The 19,137-nt window shown below is 35.7% G+C and overlaps 3 protein-coding genes across 3 annotated transcripts; all 3 read right to left on the bottom strand.

Annotated features, from left to right (window-relative positions):
• Positions 1–1,336: 1,336 nt before the first annotated feature.
• On the bottom strand, positions 1,337–3,107 carry LOC125068938 (chymotrypsin-2-like). The gene is made up of 5 exons (XM_047678328.1): positions 3,042–3,107; positions 2,743–2,968; positions 2,144–2,378; positions 1,770–1,946; positions 1,337–1,613 (listed from the first exon to the last, which is right to left on the bottom strand). The coding sequence occupies exons 1-5, from the start codon at positions 3,091–3,093 to the stop codon at positions 1,467–1,469; spliced, it is 837 nt and encodes a 278-aa protein (XP_047534284.1). The 5' UTR covers positions 3,094–3,107; the 3' UTR covers positions 1,337–1,466.
• Positions 3,108–6,068: 2,961 nt separating this feature from the next.
• Positions 6,069–11,861, bottom strand: LOC125068939 (chymotrypsin-2-like). The gene is made up of 5 exons (XM_047678330.1): positions 11,805–11,861; positions 11,493–11,718; positions 10,794–11,028; positions 10,273–10,446; positions 6,069–6,215 (listed from the first exon to the last, which is right to left on the bottom strand). Exons 1-5 carry the CDS (start codon positions 11,854–11,856, stop codon positions 6,069–6,071), a joined length of 834 nt encoding a protein of 277 aa, XP_047534286.1. The 5' UTR covers positions 11,857–11,861.
• A 1,719-nt stretch (positions 11,862–13,580) lies between these two features.
• Positions 13,581–16,967, bottom strand: LOC125068956 (chymotrypsin-1-like). The gene is made up of 6 exons (XM_047678362.1): positions 16,916–16,967; positions 16,611–16,836; positions 16,144–16,378; positions 15,049–15,225; positions 14,655–14,809; positions 13,581–13,701 (listed from the first exon to the last, which is right to left on the bottom strand). Exons 1-6 carry the CDS (start codon positions 16,965–16,967, stop codon positions 13,581–13,583), a joined length of 966 nt encoding a protein of 321 aa, XP_047534318.1.
• Positions 16,968–19,137: the final 2,170 nt, after the last annotated feature.

Raw genomic sequence — 19,137 nt, 5'->3', positions numbered from 1 at the left:
AATAACTCTCTTCGGGATGTTTTTAACAAAGTAGGAATACTCAATGTTGCGTCACAATATATTTACAACAACATTTTGTATATTCACAGTAACATTGATAAAATCAGTGATAATCATTGTACGTGCACAAGAAGTAAGGATAAGCTTATTACGCCGAGTTTCCGACTCTGCAAAGTCAATAAATCTTTCTTGGGGCAAGGGATTTACATCTAAAATAAAATTCCGCAGACATTTTTAACTTTGCAGTTTTATAGACTCAAGTCATTTTTAAAAAATTCATTGGTAAAGAAGGCATATTATTCGATACAAGATTATATTAATTATAAAAAATCGTGGAGTTAATGCTTCTTGACTTCCAGGCAGTATACATAACATACATATGTATATAATTGTATATAACTAACATGACTGTATTTTTAAATGTTGGAAATGTAATGACAATACCGAGTTTCTTGCCAGTTTTTCTCCTTAGAATATACATTCCGAAGCGGTGGTAGCTTCTCTTAAAATAGTTTGTTAAATGACGATTCAAAAGTGCTCCTAAAAGCCTACTCGAATAAAGTATATTTTGATTTGTGATTAAAATGTGTATATATAATATAACCACAAAAAAATATATTATAGAAGCAAACAAACTTTGCTGCGGCTTTGCCGTCGAAATTTTCTGAATATGTGTGTCTTCATATGTACATATATGTATGTGAGTATGTATGAAGAGTTTGCCTCGTCAATCTCAGAAAAAATTAACAAAAGCGTAATATTATATTTGATCATCATATCATATTTTAAAATACTAATATTAATTTCATTCGTGGCTGGAAATAAGAGGGATTGTCCACCACAATCGCTGATGTTACTCTTCTGAAGCAATGAAACCAAATTCTGCACAATCATCATATTTCAGGGGGAGGGGAGGGTAAGAAAAATCAGGCCTCCGGGACTCACACAGCATGGCACTACAACTAGGAAATTATATTAGTAGTAGTAGTAGTAGTAGTAGTAGTAGTAGTAGTAGTGGTGGTAGTAGTGGTAGTAGTAGTAGTAGTATTAGTAGTAGTAGTAGTATCAAGTACTGTAGGAAATGGAGTTAAGAAAAATGAAAACAAATTTAGCGTGCGTTTGAAAATTAATCTCTAAACAATTAAAAAAAAGGATTCTATAGCATGACCAAATAAAAAAAAAAATCATACAAACAGGGTCTAGTCCTGTACTAAGTATAAACCTTCCTACTGCTAGGGATACGACCACCCCGAGAGTTACGGAAAAATAAATTAAAAAATAGACAGATTAAAATTTCGATCACACATTTATGTAGAGTAGGTACATATATTATAAAAAATAAAGGAATAATCGGAACGAAGGATGAGAATAATGCAAACAAAATCTATATAATGCAGGAATTCGTTTATTATTTATCGTATCCCGCATACATTGTCTGTGTAAGAAATACATTAATCACGAAAAGTTTATCTGATGCTCTGCCGAATCCAATCGGCGAAGGCGCTAACGCGCACGAACATATCTGGAGCGCCGCGTGCGCACGGCAGTCCCCACGACACCACACCGATTTGCTGTTGGCGATCAGAGCGCATCAGCGGACTGCCAGAGTCACCCTGGGGAAACACGCAAAAAATAATCAACATTAATAAGTAGGCTAATATTATATTTTAATTCATTCATAATTCTCGAAAGTAAAATAGGCCCAAAAGTAGGGGTATAATATATATGAGACAATTGTGTAACAATTGTGCACTTGTGAAATTACTTACGTTGCATGTTCCATGTCCGGTGGAGTGGAAAGTACAAATTTCGAGGTGTGGTTCGACAGGTGGAACATTTCTTATGTTGAGCTGCACTGCACGTTCCCTTACCTCGCTGACGCAGCGATTACCATCGATTACGACGGCGGAGAGCTGCAGTAGGTTTTGGGATATGGCACCACCAGCCTGGAATAATAGCATTTTTGGCAATCTATATCTTCAGATGAACACAATATTACGGACACGAAATGTTTTATTGTAAATTGTCAAGTCAAAAAACCATTAAATCAAAATTACCTTTTACCTAGAGTTACCTGATTTTTGACGTATGACTATGTTACATCGAGTGACGAAAATAGGTATTATTCAAATGAGTTACTTACGACAATTCTACCCCATCCAGTAACACTAGTTGGGATACCAGCTCCAACGAAATCATAGTTCAAAACTGCAGGTTTGACTGCGTCTGAAAATGCCATCTTTGTTGAGGTGACGAGAATTCCTATGTCGTTCTTGATGGTGCTTCGCACGTAGTGGGGGTGAGTGATGTTTCTTGCGAAGCTATACAGAGTACCACCGCTGTTCCAACGGTTGGTGCCGACGGTTCCACGGAGAGAACTGCGTTTTAAATTTGTTATGTTGAAAATAGTACGAGTATGCAAGATAAAAGTAAAGATAAATGATTTGCAGGGTTCAGGTTCGTTTCTAAATATCATAAATTATTATTATCAATCGCTTAAAATAATAGAAAATATTTGTTTCATTTTTTTGTTAATAATAAGACATGACATGACCTCAACTTGGACATCTATAATTGTACAGAAATGTGTGCAGAAATGTACCAACCCACCAGCACAAACACAAGTTGTTAAGGTTAAGAAGACAAATCTCTCTGCGGTGTGAATTGTTATATTTCTACACAAAACGGTCCAACTAAGAAAGTTATATTGTTTTTTTTTAAATATTATTTAATTGTTTTTACTTAATCAAACTTCCTCCGGAGAACACTGCTTCAATGCAGTGGGCAGCGGTCATGATGTGTCTGTCGGTGATCACTGAGCCTCCGCACACTAAGCCTCTGACCAACACGCCGGAACTAAGGACGACCATGTAGGGCACTCTGCCAGCAATGGTACCTCCGACGATACGGGCTTGAGCGTCCGTATGGTCGAAGAAAATGGACATATCCTGCTCCTGAGCTGGGAATGCTGAAAAATTGGTTGTAATTAAAAACATAATATAATATAACCATAATTATTAAACTTAAAGTAAATCTCTTACCATAGCTCCCAATGAGGAGCGTTACGAATAAAAATCCAGCTTTGAGCGACATGGTTTGTCCCGGAATAACCCAAAAAAATGATGTGTGCGTTTATATATAAACGAATTTGATAATGAACTTTTTATCTAAGATAGTATTTATTAATCAGTCTGATTAAATTTAATTAAATTGTAATCCAAAATTGTTTTGATAGGCGATAGATACGAAGTATAATAACTAATTACAAACTATTTAATCTATATTAATATTCTAAACACAAAAGTTACTCTGTTTGTCTATTTATTACTCTTCCACGGCTTCGATCCAATTTCAATCGATTTTAAAGAAATTTGGTACGAAGGAAGCTCGAACCACAAGGGTAATATTTTCATCATGAAACTCTGGTCAGGAAAATTTATCACTACCGAATTAGAGAATGTGCGCTCGACCTTCTGACTTCTTATATTTTACAATAGAACTGAGAGGGTGGACATTAAAGAAAATAGGTCTCCTGGCGTCTCAGTTGGTATGAAGGTCGGTAGATTACTTACCGATGTTGATACGGCTCGCTTAGTATATTTCAGTTATTTTCACAGTGTAATGACTTACTCTAAAATGCTTTGCGCTAACGCAGCCGTCCATACTATATTTCCAGCTATCCATACTATATTTCTGATGCAAAAAGGGCTATTTGCGCATTCTATAACCTATGAGCTGAAGAATCATTGAAGTATAAATTTAAAGAAATCAAGATATTGACTGTTGCTTCTCAATATATATTCTGTAATATTATATATGTATGAAAACAATATTAATATTTTTATGAGAAAATGTAAAATGATACTCATAGCATTGGTACAAGGAACAAACACAAACTTGTTATTCCTGTTACTCGACTGTATAGAGTCAATAACTATTTAGTGGGGCAATGTATACGGTTCTAGAACAGGATTCCCGAAATCGTTCAAAATGCTTCTGTTGGCCAAATATAAAAAAAAAATGACAAAGAACGTTTGGTTATCATATAATAAGAGAGCTTATGATTGATGATATCGGCATGATGATCTCGGGAATGAAACGATCGCCTCCTGGCTATTCCTTTTCATATTGAATATTTCTAATTAAAAAATTGATAAAAAAGGATCCGCTGAGTTTCTTCCGCCGATTCTTCACAGGTCAGAGTATTTTCTTTGCCTAACCGGTGGCAGTGTTTATTTGTATTTAAGTGTAATGCTTCTATATTGAATAAAAAAAATTGAGTTTGAGTTTACCCTTTAAGAGGGATAATATTACGGGTGATCGCTTCTATACAAGTTCTTGAACCGCGGGTGCATCAAGACTATAAAATAAATGCCAACTTCAAAAAAACATATTTAGTACCATCTGGGATAGTAAACGCATATAGACATAATAGTTACTTAGCTGTTGTAATATAATTTATATAGTATAAAAATTATATTATCATAAATACCTATATTGTGAAGCAGCCGTTAATACACCTGTTTCTTCAAATTTTTCGCGTAATTATGTCCTAGAATTTATGTTGTAAATAGTAATAGGAGAAAAAATCAGAGAATAATATTGGAGTATTGTGTGATTTGTCTAAGGCATTTGATTGGGTAAAACATGAAACGCTTCTTTATAAGCTCAAATACTGCGGTATTAAAAGTGAAGCTCTTGATCGCATTGCTTCATACTTAAATACGCTGTTTGAGGTCGATTTACCGACATCAGTGGGCTCCACGCTGACCTATTGTTGTCCACCATCGTCTTGAGACAGGACGGCCAGCAAAGATGGTGTGTGCTTGAGCTGCTTGGAGGACCCCCCCCTTCTCCATGATTGTGGTACGTGTGGACTTGGTTCGTCAAAGTCAAGTTTACGTGTACATCTACAGATCCCACAACAATGGTGACATGGAGACAAGCCGACTATTAGTCCGTCATAGACGAGTGGCAGAGGTTGCGCAAAATATACTTTATTCTAGCACACTTTTAAATCGTCATTTTAATAGCTATATTAAGTGAAGCTATCACTGTTTCGGAATGTAGATTCTACCGAGAAGAAATGGCAAGAAATTTAGTAGTTACTAACTACTTTTTTAAAAAACATCCTGAAGGGAGTCTTTAGCTCCAAGAATATAAATAGACTGGACTGCTTTCTTTTGTAAAATAAAAACAGATTCAATTCAGTAATGCAGCGTTACCCCAAAGTAATATCCTATATGACATATTACTATGAAAATTACCAAAATATACTAGACGAGCGGTATCAATTGCTGTCATTTGTTGAACTTTTTTAACCATTTAGGCTGCGGAGCTGATTCTGTCAGCGACGATTAATGAGGACTCCACTGAAGTTGAGAATCCAATGCTATTTCTAAAAACGCCGTAGTATCGGCTACATCAACAAAGCCACCGTTTAATGATATATTATAATTTTGGTTTCTAACATTTGGTAGTGTAAGAACCACACATTTTGTTTTTTGAGCATTCAAAACTAAAATATTTACTGTAAACCAATCGTGTATTAGTGAAAATGCACTGCTTACATCGTTATAGTCAGATTTTTTCCTGTCGACCTTAAAAATCAGTGAAGTATCGTCAGCAAACAAGACTACTTTTCAAAATACTTTTAACATAGAAAGGGCAAAAGATCATTTATAAATACTAGAAAAGAAAAAGGACCCAAAATTGTTCTCGTGGAACACCCATTTTTAACGTAGATCCAGTAGACTTTTCCATTAATTAATTTTTTTTGGACTCTTTGACTTAAGCAAATAAGTACGACGAATGTAAAAACTTATCCAGTCACTCTATTGAAGTATTTAATGCTTATTTACTAATTTACATTTCAGTAGTCGTGTAAGCTATTTTATTAAAATATTATTCTAGTAAAATTATATTATACTAGAATCAATCAGAAATAGAAGAGAAATCGAAACGAAAGATGAGCGTAATGCAATAAAAAGCGATATATTACATCGTTTATTGTTTGTTGTATCCCGCATACATTGTTGATGAAACAAAGGCATTATATTTCGAAAAGTTTATCTGATGCTCTGCTGAATCCAATCGGCGAAGGCGCTAATCCTCACGAACATGTCTGGAGCGCCGCGCGCGCACGGCAGTCCCCACGACACCACTCCGATTTGCTGTTGGCGATCAGCGCGCATCAGCGGACTGCCAGAGTCACCCTGAGGAAGTACGCGTGAAAGTAGTCATCAATACTAAAAAGTAGACAAATATTGTTTTTTCAAACATATAATGTTTGTAAAATAAACGTATTTTATTTAAAAAGTTTAGTTATTGATAAGCTTGGATCCCAGCCTTTGGTATACTGGCAAATGGGCTAGCGAATGGTAAGTAGTCAAAACCGCGCATAGACATTAAAAAGAAGAAGAAAAAAATATTAACCATCCTTGCAACGTCAATGAGCCACCAGATTGCCAGATTGCCATCTAAGATGTTATGTTCATGTTGTGTTTATGCTTGCAGTTACTTACTCAGCCTTCAAACCGGAACACAATAGTACCAAGTATTGCTGCTTAGTGGTAGAAATGACGAATGGGTGGTACATACCCAAAGAGATACTTGCACAGATACCACCAAGTACTACTAGTTGTATAAAATAAAGAATATACAAGGCGAATATCTTGAGCACAAAATGTGCAGTACAAAGAAATATGTATATTCACCATAATATAGATCTTTTTGAAAGAAATGGTGACAATCATTGTATCCCATCAAAAACATAAATGTAAAAATGAGAGCCAAGTTAAATATTATGATATATACCTTGGTTGTTGACTTCAACGACAAAAGAAGTGAGATCTAAATTTTTGCCAAGTTAAATAGCCCTTCTGAAATTTATTTATAACTACATAAAATAGCATTTCTTCTTATAACTTGGGATAATATATTGTTGCCTAAGGTCTGACTTGGCTAGTTCTCATATAAGAATTATATTATAGCCTTCGTAAGTTCTAAGCCTTTACAAATGAATTATAAACACAAATTAAGCACGCAAATATTCAATGGTACTTGTCTGGATATGAACTCGCAATATCTGGTTAAGATTCATATTTTCTAGAGACTGAACCATCGCAGCTCTTAATGTACGTATACTAACTAAGCAATACTGACCTGTCCTCCATTCTTCTTAGATGTTCTGAGTTATAATTTGTTATTCTAAACACAAACTACAATTTGTGTTTATAAACATATAAGAACTAGCCAAGTCAGACCTTAGGCAACAATATATTATCCCAAGTTATAAGAAGAAATGCTATTTTATGTAGTTATAAATAAATTTCAGAAGGGCTATTTAACTTGGCAAAAATTTAGATCTCACTTCTTTTGTCGTTGAAGTCAACAACCAAGGTATATATCATAATATTTAACTTGGCTCTCATTTTTACATTTATGTTTTTGATGGGATATCACTACTTTTTGTATATAAATTATTAATAGGTACTTATTAATAACAAAATTAATACCAAATGGTTTTTGTTAAGCTATTCTATTTTCCTACGTTTACGGGGTGTAATTGTCTTTTTTTTGATACGTTCTTATTTTTCTTGTAGGTACCTCTGAAATGTTCGAGTGAATTGTCCATTCAGTGTCAGGATTTTTTTTACGCGTTTTCTGTTTATACTTAATTTGGCCAAGTAGGGGTGGTATAACGTGCGCAGACGGTTGTACTCTACAATAGAGCTCTCTTGTGTCTTGATTTGAATTGGACCTAAATTGATAAGATGTACTCCATCTAAGGTTTTAACTCTAGAGAGGCCAACGTAAGCCTGCTCTTTACTTAATATAGAGGAGCTTATGTCGAAAAGAGCACCGTCAAGGCGAAGGCCTTGTAATTTGTGTATAATAGTAGAATATGCTAAGCAAATAGAGAATTATTTCCTTTGAACATATATGTACATTACTTAATATCTGTAACTTGGTTTTGACTTCTAGTTCGCAAATTAAATTATGTTTAAATTGAATTGTTATTTTACGTGCGCTATTGCTGTTATCGACGTCCCCAATGTACCTTCTCTATTTTTCCATTGGACCCATTCATCAGTCCTTTGCTGACATCAGCATGCTTGCTCGATACTGTTCTTCCAAGCAATAAGGATCCCCGTTTGTAGCGCTAGAGTACAAACTTAAATCATTCCAGTTACGATATACATACTCTACTACAATCTCACGAAACCTATTTTATTGTTGTATACTAGTATACTCAAACAAAAAATATGCAGTCGAATAGACTAGGCAGTTTCCATCGGAAGGTATTGAAATAATTCTTATGAGCGCGGTTGCCACTCGCTCAGACACGTCCGCGGTAAGGTTTAATCGCAACGCTCCTAACCCGCTGCTCCGGCGTCGCGTCGCGCGCCGTGTACCGAAATGCCTATTATTATTATTTTTTTAAGTATAATTATTTAGCACCATTGATGTGCGCTAAATGCTAGTTAATAACGTAATAAATACGAAAGTCCCCTATACTCATATAAGTACTAAAACGGAAATATTTGGATTTAAAAAACTTAAGGGTGGTATTCAACTTGTTATATATTCACGTGAAGACCTTAAAATTCACATGAAGACCGGCTGTCATAAGTTTTGATTGCTGGTTCTTACATAATTTTTTTATTATTACAGTTATTACAGGAACTAAGTATATAAGTGTTCCTATAGACCCAATAAAATGAAAAATTATAATAAAATGATAAAAAATTACCAGTTTCAGATTTTTTCCTTTATATTGGCCTAATTATCTACCTGCATGCCAAATTTGAACTTTCTAGGTCACCTGGAAGTAGGATATAGTTTTGATCTATAGGTCAGTCAGTGATAAAAATGACGATTTTTAGACGTTAATATCTAAATAACCATTTGAGATGCGTTTATGAAATTTGGAACACATATGTATCTCGCGAGTCTCAATATATGAGCCAAATTTGACACATCTATGTCAAATAGTTTTTGAGTTATGAGGAGGTCAAAAGTGGCTCCAAATGGTTCGTGTAATATTACACACGGTGCTACTAGCCAGTTCTGTTACTAGAACTTGGCTGACACGCTACCGCGTGTCTAGATAGACGTCGAGGCGGAAAGGTAAACTAATAATACCTAGTTTCCGACTTCACAAGGTTTATACATCCTTTCTGGAGCACTGTATTCGTTTCTATAATATGATTCCAGTTATTTTTAGCTTGGCCTATTAAAACGTTTAAAGCTCATGTCAAAAACACTTTGATAAATAAGGTATACTACTCAATACAAGATTATACTGAAGATAAAAAACGTGGTCTTAGTGCTTGTTGATTTCTAGGCAGGATATATATTAGTTTATTTGTAATTTACTGATATACTCTGTAATTTAAGTGCTGGAAAAGTCAGTACTGAGTTTCTTGTACGTTCTCCTCGGTAGAATCCACTTTCTAGACCACAGGTTCCATTTAATTCGACACTGTAGCATGACGATTCAAAAGTGTTTTTATGAACCTTGAATTAAGAAAATTTTGATTTTATGAACTCCTTCAATTTATCATTTAGAGGAAGATGGCAATTACGAGGAGGCTTGAAGAGAGTTGGGAAGATCTACATAACTATGAAGAGCAGAGCGTGGAGCTAATACTTGTTGACTTCCAGGCAGGTTATAAATACATATATAATTGTATTTAATTAACTTGACTTTGTATTTTTAAATGTTGAAAAAGAGTAACTACTGTTTTTCTTGCCGATTCTTCTCGGTAGAATCCGCATTCCGAACCGGTGGTAGCTTCACTTAATATAGTTTGTTAAATGACGATTCAACAGTGCTTGTAAAAGTCTACTTGAATAAAGTATATTATTTATTTTGATTTTGATTAAAATCTAAGAAGATGTAAGCAAGTAAGTAAGTATGCGATGTAAGTAAGTTAAATGCCGAGATGGCCCAGTGGTTAGAACGCGTGCATCTTAACCGATGATTTCGGGTTCAAACCCAGGCAGGCACCACTGAATTTTCAAGTGCTTAATTTGTGTTTATAATTCATCTCGTGCTCGGCGGTGAAGGAAAACATCGTGAGGAAACCTGCATGTGTCTAATTTCAACGAGATTCTGCCACATGTGTATTCCGCCAACCCGCATTAGAGCAGCGTGGTGGAATATGCTCCAAACCTTCTCCTCAAAGGGAGAGGAGGCCTTTAGCCCAGCAGTCGGAAAATTTACAGGCTGCTAATACTAAAAAATGCTAAAGTTAAATGACTTACGTTGCATGTTCCATGCCCGGTAGAGTGGAAGGTGCAGATTTCGATGTGTGGTTCGACATGTAGAAAATTTGTGATGTTGAAATCCAAGGCGCGTTTCCTTACATCGGTGACGCAGCGTTCACCATCGATTACGACGGAGGAGAGCTGCAGCAGGTCTTGGGATATGGGTCCAGCCTGAAATAATAAAATTTTTGGCAATCTTTATCTTTAGACGGTGATAATTTAATTGATTATAATAAAACTTAGCTAGAGACATCCAAACAATTTTTTTTTGTGTAATACATCCGTATATTTGAAGAGAAAAGACTAGTACTATAACTTCACTAACCGTAAAACAAAAAATTAGCCAAAAATAGGCCCATATTGTACGCGTGTGAAACCAGTACGGGTAGCTAGTAATATAATATATTGTATATAGATTTTTTTTTTCTTATTAAGTAATAATGCATCTTTTAATTGTATATACTCCACTTCACTTCATAACTTCTTTAAGAGCGGTGACGAAAATAGGATTTACTTACGGTAGTTCTACCCCATCCAGTAACAATGGTTGAAACACCAGCACCAACGAAATCATAGCTCAAAGCTGCAGGTTGGACTGCGCTTGAAAATTTGATGGCTGTTGTGGTGACGAGAATTCCAAGGTCGTTCTTGAGGGTGTTTCGCACGAAGTGAGGATGAGTGATGTTACTTGAGAACCTATACTGAGTACCTCCGCTGTTCCAACGGTTGGTGCCGACGGTTCCACGGAGAGAACTGCGTGATAAATTTGTTACGTTTGATATAACACCTAATAAGTGTAATGCAATGTTGAATGAATCGGGCTTACCCAGAATATGATTATTTACTTTGTCTCGAAAAATAGCCAATTTGTATTGTTTAGGAAACACAAATACCGGAGGAGCGTTCCAAGCCTTGGGTGTTCTCATAAAAAGGTATAGTAGTAGCAAAGCGCTTCGTGATTATTTTGAGATGGATGTTTAAACTTACTATAGAATATCATAAATTATGTAAAGACTTTTTTTTAAATAATAAGACTCAATGAACACTCAACTAGAATATCTATAATAGTACCAGAAATGTACCAACCCGCACCAGCACACAGCAACACAAGTTGTTAAGATTTAGGAGATAAGGCTTCCTGTGGTGTTGTTTGGTATATTTCTGCACAAAACGGTCCAATTGAGAAAATATATAAAAAAATATTTAATTGTTTGTACTTAATCAAACTTCCTCCGGAGAACACTGCTTCGATGCAGTGGGCAGCGGTCATGACGTGTCTGTTGGTGATCACTGAGCCTCCGCATAACAAGTTTCTGACCAACACGCCGGAACTAAGGACCACCATGTAGGGCACGCTGCCAGCGATGGTACCTCCGATGATACGGGCTTCAGCTTCCGTGTGGTCGAAGAAAATGGACATATCCTGCTCCTGAGCTGGGAATGCTAAAAAATGGGTAGTAATTGAAAAAAATAATTTAATATAGTATAACCATAATTATTAAACTTAAAACTTAAAGTAAATCTCTTACCATAGCTCCCAATGAGGAGCGTGACGAATAAAAATCCAGCTTTGAGCGACATGGTTTGTTCCGAAATAACCCAAAAAAGATGCTTGCGCTTATATTATCTATACGAATTGAGATAATATTTATTAATCAGTTTGATTAAATTTAAATAATTACAACACAACTGAAAATAAATTTTGATCTAATATCGTTGTAATCCAAAATTGTTTTGATAGCCGTTATACGAAATGTAATTTATATTTAATCTGTAACAATATTATAACTCTGTCTGTTTGTCTGTTACGTTTTATTAAGTATCACTATCGAGTTTTAATCTCGTTTAGTAGCTATTTACTTTTTCTTAAGTTAAGTTGTGTTGTGTGGGGATGATATGTGTTTTTCTCGTTTGTTGAATGAATTTTATATTGTTCGGTAATATTTTTTATGTGTCTTTGCAATTGAGAGCCGAGATGGCCCAGTGGTTAGAACGCGTGCATCTTAACCGATGATTTCGGGTTCAAACCCAGGTAGGCACCACTGAAATTTCATGTGCTTAATTTGTGTTTATAATTCATCTCGTGCTCGGCGGTGAAGGAAAACATCGTGAGGAAACCTGCATATGTCTAATTTCAACGAAATTCCGCAACATGTGTATTACGCCAACCCGCATTGGAGCAGCGCGGTGGAATATGCTCTAAAACCTTCTCCTCAAATGGAGAGGAGGCCTTTATCCCAGCAGTGGAACATTTACGGGCTGCTAATGCTAATGTTGCAATTTATGATTTATATTTCCATTTATGTATAGTGTGAGTCTTGATATTTTATCCCTGAGGTCTCCTACTCTCTTTTCAAGTCTTACTTGCCAGTTTGGTTCACTAGGTTATTTCTTATTCGATTTTCACTTGTTTGTGACATACTTAAAATAGAGCCGTTCAGTTTGGAAGCTGTCCAAGCAGCGCAGTAGATGATAAGCATTTGATCGTACACAGTTTCATTGTTTAAGTGTTTCGGTAATATTGATTCGTTAATATAGTATATTAGTTTTATTAACTTCTTTGAAGAATTATCTTTAGGATTAATAATATATTAAACTGTTTGTGAGTTTTGTTTCTTTGTAGAACTCTAACTCTATATCCTTCTTTTCCGTCTTTTCTATCCTTTTAAAATAATAAGCTTCACAATTTACATTATTTTACGTTGGTGGTTTGAAAATCTTTTCGGATTTATAGTTTTTGATATTGCTGCAGTCTTTTCCTGCTATTAACGGAGTTGGATGTAAGGTGGGTTCGTTTTTACCACCAGCATTTTTATTCAAAACCTCTTGACTATTTTTATATTTTGTTTGTAATTCTCATTTTACTTCATCTTTTATAACTTTCAGGATATTAAAGTCAATGTAATTGTTTAATATACATATAGATAACTGCAACACCGGAGGGCTTGCAGGTGCGTTGACGTCCTTTAAGAAATGTATATGCTCTTTTGTTGAAATTCGTATCGGTTCAGAAAAACCGCCGGCAAAAGGTGGTTCCACAGAGTGGTTGTGCGAGGCAAAAAATGCCTTAAAAAACGTACTTGGAATTTTGACGCGATGTTCGAAGGTGAAATTTAGCACCCGGGATTAATCCAAGCAATTCCTTGAAACTTTGTACGTGAAAAAATACGATAGAAGATGCAGAGTGATCCAACATGTCTACGCAAAACCAAAGGATCAAGCGGGTCGGAAAGGTCTTGATCATCGATATTTCGAGCCGCTCTGCTTTGAATATTAAGCCCCATTTGTTAGGATAACAGCTGGCATTAGGCCAGTAGGCTACACCTGGTGTTCATCCTGGCTCCAGGCGTGGTACGCTTACAACCGGATTCGCCTCCCATCCTCGACACGGCAGACCTCGGATTGACGGATGTTTGGGACTGTTGGCTTAGGAAGGGTAAAAAGTTCATAGTTGCTTTTTTTGTATCTCCCATAACAGGGGTGAGCCACGTTTTGTACGGCCTTTCTTATATTTTATATGCCCCTTAACCACGACAAGGTGATTACACCTTTGAAGTCGTTATTATTATTACTATTTTCGTTTCAATTTTGCACATCTCGGCGTACACCAGTAATGATCGCGGACCAAAGTTAAGTGAGCATCATCTGGGTAATAATCTAAAATTTTAATTATTATTATGGTCTACCAATATAATACTATCTTTATCTGACTGTATTGTAGCTTTCTGAAAATTAATAAATTGCACGTGAAGGTAAGGAAAGAGCTATAAGTGAAGTAGTAGAAAGAACTATCAGTACTAAAGGTACTTTTTGTAGATGCAAATTTATTAATTATTTCATCTTGTATCTTTTATTTCTGTGTATTTAGCTAATTTCTCAGATATGATATTTTGTAAATTGTGAATATTTGGTACCTATTGCAATTTCTATAATATATTTATTTTTTATTTAAAATAATAGTTATGTCGGGTCTATTGTAAGGTATTGTTTTGTCGGTTAAATCAGCTCTGTCATAGTTCTGTTTTCTAAAAATATTTATAGTAAGTTGAACGATTCTTGGAATCTATAAGTTTAAATTTTAAAGCTAGATTTTGGTGTATTTTATATGCAACCTGCTCATGATTATGTCTGTAGTCAGTTTGAACTAGTTTTTTACATGAATACAATATGTTGTATAGTTTCAGAGCTGTTGCCAATATATGTTTGGAGTTTTTTTAATATTGATCAAGGATGGATTTTATGACGCATTCGTTAACTTTCTACTTCTATTTCATGAAAGAATAATGGAAACGAAAGATGAGAATAATTTAATAGACAGCGATATATTCGAGTAATGTATTAATGTCGCATCCCGGATCCGTTTTAGGTGTAAGAAAGACATCTCGAAAAGATTAACTGATGATCTGCAGAATCCAATCGGCGCGCTAATGCGCGTGAACACGTCTGGAGCGCCGCGCGCGCACGGCAGTCCCCAGGACACAATTCCGATTTGCTGTTGGCGATCAGAGCGAATCAGCGGGCTGCCTGAGTCACCCTGGGGAAACATAACGATTCAATGTTTGATTGAAGTTGATTCTATGAATTCCTTCAAATTATCATTAAGAGGAAGGTGTCAATCAGGCGGGAAAGTGAAGACGGTTTGGGAACATCCAAATTTCTATTAAGAGCAGAAGTAGCGTTAGTTAAAAAACAATCCAAGTTAGTTAAAAAAATCCAAGAAGTGATGAAATGTACACAAGACAACTGTATAAGCAAATAAGTTAAAAGACGTACGTTGCATGTTCCATGTCCGGTGGAGTGGAAAGTACAGATTTCGATGTGTGGTTCGACAGGTGGAACATTTATGATGTTGAACTCCAAGGCGCGATCCCTCATCTCGGTGACACAGCGCTCACCATCGATTACGACGGCAGAGAGCTGTAGTAGGTTTTGGGATAGGGGTCCACCAGCCTGAAATTATAGCGTAATTGGAAATGTGTATCTTTAGATAGTTATTATATAACTGTCAAGATACAAACTGTCATCTTGCGGATAGGCGAATTGTATTCCAGTCAAAAAAATCATCTTTATCGAAGTTCGATTCACCTGATTGAAATAAAACTTAGCTTGAGACACCCAAAAATTGTTTTTATTCTTACAGTAAGGGGTAAAACTTAACATCGCCAAGAATTACGATTTCTGCAGATGGGATGTGCTGCAGCACGGAATATGCTAGTTGAACGTGCTCTGGTTGAGTCGGTCGGTTACGGCATTACCGCTGTGGGACTTGGAGAGGCATAGATTCGCGGATAGTCATCGCAGTCTATACGCAGCCAGATAATGGATAGGCTTAATCATCTCTGACGTCAACGCTGATCCCAGTCCGTGGTACCGTAATTAATTATTAATTTTATTTTAAGTGGTGGTCTTATGATGTTTGCTTCGCTTGCCCCGAACAGTGATTTGCGCAAAATTGTCTGGTGCAGGTAGAGTAAGCTCTGAGCATGGATGCCCAGAAAAGGATTCTCCACCTCAATCGGTGATGAACGCAATCCTGGGGTAATATATCTATCTAACTAAATTCTGCACAACCATCATGTTTTAAGGAGGGATCAGAATCGGGCCAACGGGACTCTCACATACTGGACGAAACAACTTTGGTTTTTTTTAATGATATGCTTAGATGTGTACTTCTGATTTTCCGTAACACAAGTGCTTTAGCTACTGACATTGGAATCAGAGTAATGTATGTACCTCAAAGTGGCGTACCCATGAAAACCGGTGTACACATAACTCGACCACGGAGGTCGTCAAAGTTGGTGTTTTTATAGCTTTAACTATGTTAAGTGTGGTGACGAAATATATATATTATTTAAATTAGTAACTTACGGCAGTGCTACCCCATCCAGTAACAGTGGTTGAAACACCAGCATCAACGAATTCATCGCTCAAAACTACAGTTTGAACTGCGTTCGAAAATGTGATCTCTGTTGTAGTGATGAGAATTCCAAGGTCGTTCTTGAGGGTTCTTTGTACGTAATGGGGGTGAGTGATGTTACTTGCGAACTTGTATTGAGTACCACCGCTGTTCCAACGGTTGGTGCCGACGGTTCCACGGAGAGAACTGCGTAATAACATTTGTTATGTTTGAAATAACACCTGATAAGTGTAATGCGATCTAGAATGAATTGGAAAATATCGGAATATTTCTCGACAATAAGCCAGTTTTTTTTATTGTTACGAAAACACACACGCTGGAGGAGCGTTCTAATTTTTAGCTGTTTTATTATTGCACAGCACGGTTCAATTAGTAAAGTTATATTGCTTTTTTTTTTAAATTATTTAATTATTTGTACTTAAGCAATCTTCCTCCGGAGAACAATGCTTCGATGCAGTGGGCAGCGGTAATGACGTGTCTGTTAGTGATCACTGAGCCTCCGCATACGAAGCTTCTGACCAACACGCCGGAACTAAGGACCACCATGTAGGGCACACTGTCAGCGATGGTACCCCCGACGATACGGGCTTGAGCGTTCGTATGCTCGAAGAAAATGGACATATCCTGGTCTTGAGCTGGGATTGTTAAAAATAAGTTTGTTATTTAAAAAAAATATAATATAACTATAATTATAACACTAAAAATAAAAAAAATAATCTTTACCAAAGCTCCCAATGAGAAGCGTTACGAATAGTAATCCAGTTTTGAGTGACATGGCTTGTTCCGGAATAACCCAAAAACAGATCCTGGCACTTAAATATTAACGAAATATTTATTAACCAGTCTGATTAAATTTACTTAATGGGATGTGTTCTGAAAATACATTTTGATCAACTTTGATTGTAATGCAAAAATTGTATTTTGAATGTTATTAAAATGTAATTTATATTTTAAATATTATAAACTCTGTCTGTTTTTCTTTTAAGTTTTATTAAGTAAGTGATACTTATTATTTTATTGAGTTATTAAACTTATATAGTTACTATTTAGACTATATGTAAGCAAAGACCGTGAGATTTAGACTACAACCATTTTAATACTTTTTACTAATTTATTATATCATGGGCCATCACAATTTCATTGGTATTGGTCTATTATAAATTCTTAGAAGGAACCATACGACTATACTTAACATTATAAGGGATAGTAATCTAGACACAATAGCTAAGTAACTGTTGTGACGTCTATAAGCCTTTACTTAACAGCTGTACTGTTGCTTGACTGCATAGAGTCAGTAACTCTTTTGTGGGACAATGTATGCGGCCGACAATAGGATCTCAGAAAGAGTTCAAAATGCTGTCAAATAAAAAATAATAATTAAATAATGCTTGTCTGCAAAGGTTAGGTATACAAGTAGTGAGTTCTGCTTGATTGTACACCTTGGGAATGTAACTATCATGTGTGTGAAGTGTTGACGAGTGTCAAATAGAACATAAAAAATCGATCAACAGCGATGGAAATCGGAGGTAGTATTGATTATTGAAGAAAACTGGCAAGTTGGTTAAACTGCAACACAATTTTTGCCTTTTCCGCTACTTAGAAGGACAGAACACTAGAACTCTCGACCGTGATATTTAAGTTCGTGCGAAAACGACGAGAACTACCAATGTTATTGTCTTAAATCGACGACGCACCAATTTTTGCGCCATCAAGGCTGTCATTTAGCAAAAATATGGATCGAATGTATCCACTCACAGGTTAGGAAGAATTAGCATTAAAAAAACACAAACTGAAAATTGTAGAGTGGTTATTTTTAAACCTGAAATTATCAGTGATTTATATTTTTTTATGTTCGGCTGTCTTCTTCTAAATTGGAGAAACCAGCGGGAATCATTGATGACCAGCGCCCTTCTCACGAGGTATTACTTCGAGGAGTTAAAGGACCAAGACAAGATAAGGGCGGCTCTCAAATAGCTTAAAAACACCAAAGCACCGAAAATTGACGGAACCATAACGGGAGTGAGGTGGTACTATGTTTCAAAAGAGAAACACAACAGACTTATCTCTCTTCTGTGTCAAGTTTATACGTTTTTTTCAAAAATTCTACCAACGAGTTCTAGCCATCAGCGCAAGACGGTTTTCAATCAGCTTACAGCACAGTCGACCCAAATACACCAATACTTTATGGCAGATTGTTCAGAAAACCAAACATTACAATCAACCTGACTTTTGTGTACATCAAACAATCCTTGTTTAATTCGTATATATGTAATTTACCCAACGTAAAAACATTAAGATATTATTGGACACTGATTATAAGAAACGAGGTTAAATTTCGAGTTGCAGCTAAACTTAAAATAGGGATTCTGAATCGAATTAGCTTAGACTTAAACCGATATTGTAACTACTTATATTCACTAAACTACATAACGTTTTATAAAACATAAGTCACAAGCTATAATTTATACAATATCAACAGCGTATTGGTATTATCGAGACGTACTTTCACAAAATTTACCATCGAAACTAGCAACCCAATGCCTCAGCATAAATATATATTCATTGTAAATGTATGATAGACAATTATGTATTCAATAATTATATTAAACACTAATTTAAATGCGATAAAATTTATCGCATCGGTATTTATAAAAAATAGTTCGAATTCTACTTAAATTGAAATGATAAGACTTCACTAAGACGGCTGAAATGAGGCCAGTCACGATACCACCACCACCACCTACCTAGCTATCATTTATTTTACCGCTAAATAGTAAATAAAAAAAAATTAACAACAATATGAACCAAGATGTTATCTCGCCACTATGATAAGGCAGGTGGGTACCTGCCTTAAATTCAATAATAATTTATCAATAATTAACTTCAATAATAAAACGTATAGATCCGGCTGGAAGGACCATGTGCTGATTTTCTTAAGTAATAAA

This window comes from Vanessa atalanta, chromosome 14 (assembly GCF_905147765.1).
Source record: "Vanessa atalanta chromosome 14, ilVanAtal1.2, whole genome shotgun sequence".
Classification (NCBI taxonomy): Eukaryota; Metazoa; Arthropoda; class Insecta; order Lepidoptera; family Nymphalidae; genus Vanessa; species Vanessa atalanta.
This window is presented reverse-complemented; position numbering and strand designations above follow the sequence as displayed.

Bases quoted from the DNA above. Each gene is read 5' to 3' on its own strand.
- LOC125068939 (XM_047678330.1), bottom strand. From the start codon at position 11,856: ATGTCGCTCAAAGCTGGATTTTTATTCGTCACGCTCCTCATTGGGAGC. The intron at 11,719-11,804 runs GTAAGAGATTTA...CCCATTTTTTAG, and splicing joins GCTCCTCATTGGGAGCTATG to CATTCCCAGCTCAGGAGCAG. The intron at 10,447-10,793 runs GTAAGTAAATCC...TTATTATTTCAG, and splicing joins CTGGATGGGGTAGAACTACC to GCTGGACCCATATCCCAAGA.
- LOC125068938 (XM_047678328.1), bottom strand. From the start codon at position 3,093: ATGTCGCTCAAAGCTGGATTTTTATTCGTAACGCTCCTCATTGGGAGC. The intron at 2,379-2,742 runs GTAAAAACAATT...TTTAAAACGCAG, and splicing joins TCCGGAGGAAGTTTGATTAA to TTCTCTCCGTGGAACCGTCG. The intron at 1,614-1,769 runs GTAAGTAATTTC...GTGTTTCCCCAG, and splicing joins CCGGACATGGAACATGCAAC to GGTGACTCTGGCAGTCCGCT.
- LOC125068956 (XM_047678362.1), bottom strand. From the start codon at position 16,967: ATGTCACTCAAAACTGGATTACTATTCGTAACGCTTCTCATTGGGAGC. The intron at 16,379-16,610 runs GTACAAATAATT...GTTATTACGCAG, and splicing joins TCCGGAGGAAGATTGCTTAA to TTCTCTCCGTGGAACCGTCG. The intron at 14,810-15,048 runs GTACGTCTTTTA...ATGTTTCCCCAG, and splicing joins CCGGACATGGAACATGCAAC to GGTGACTCAGGCAGCCCGCT.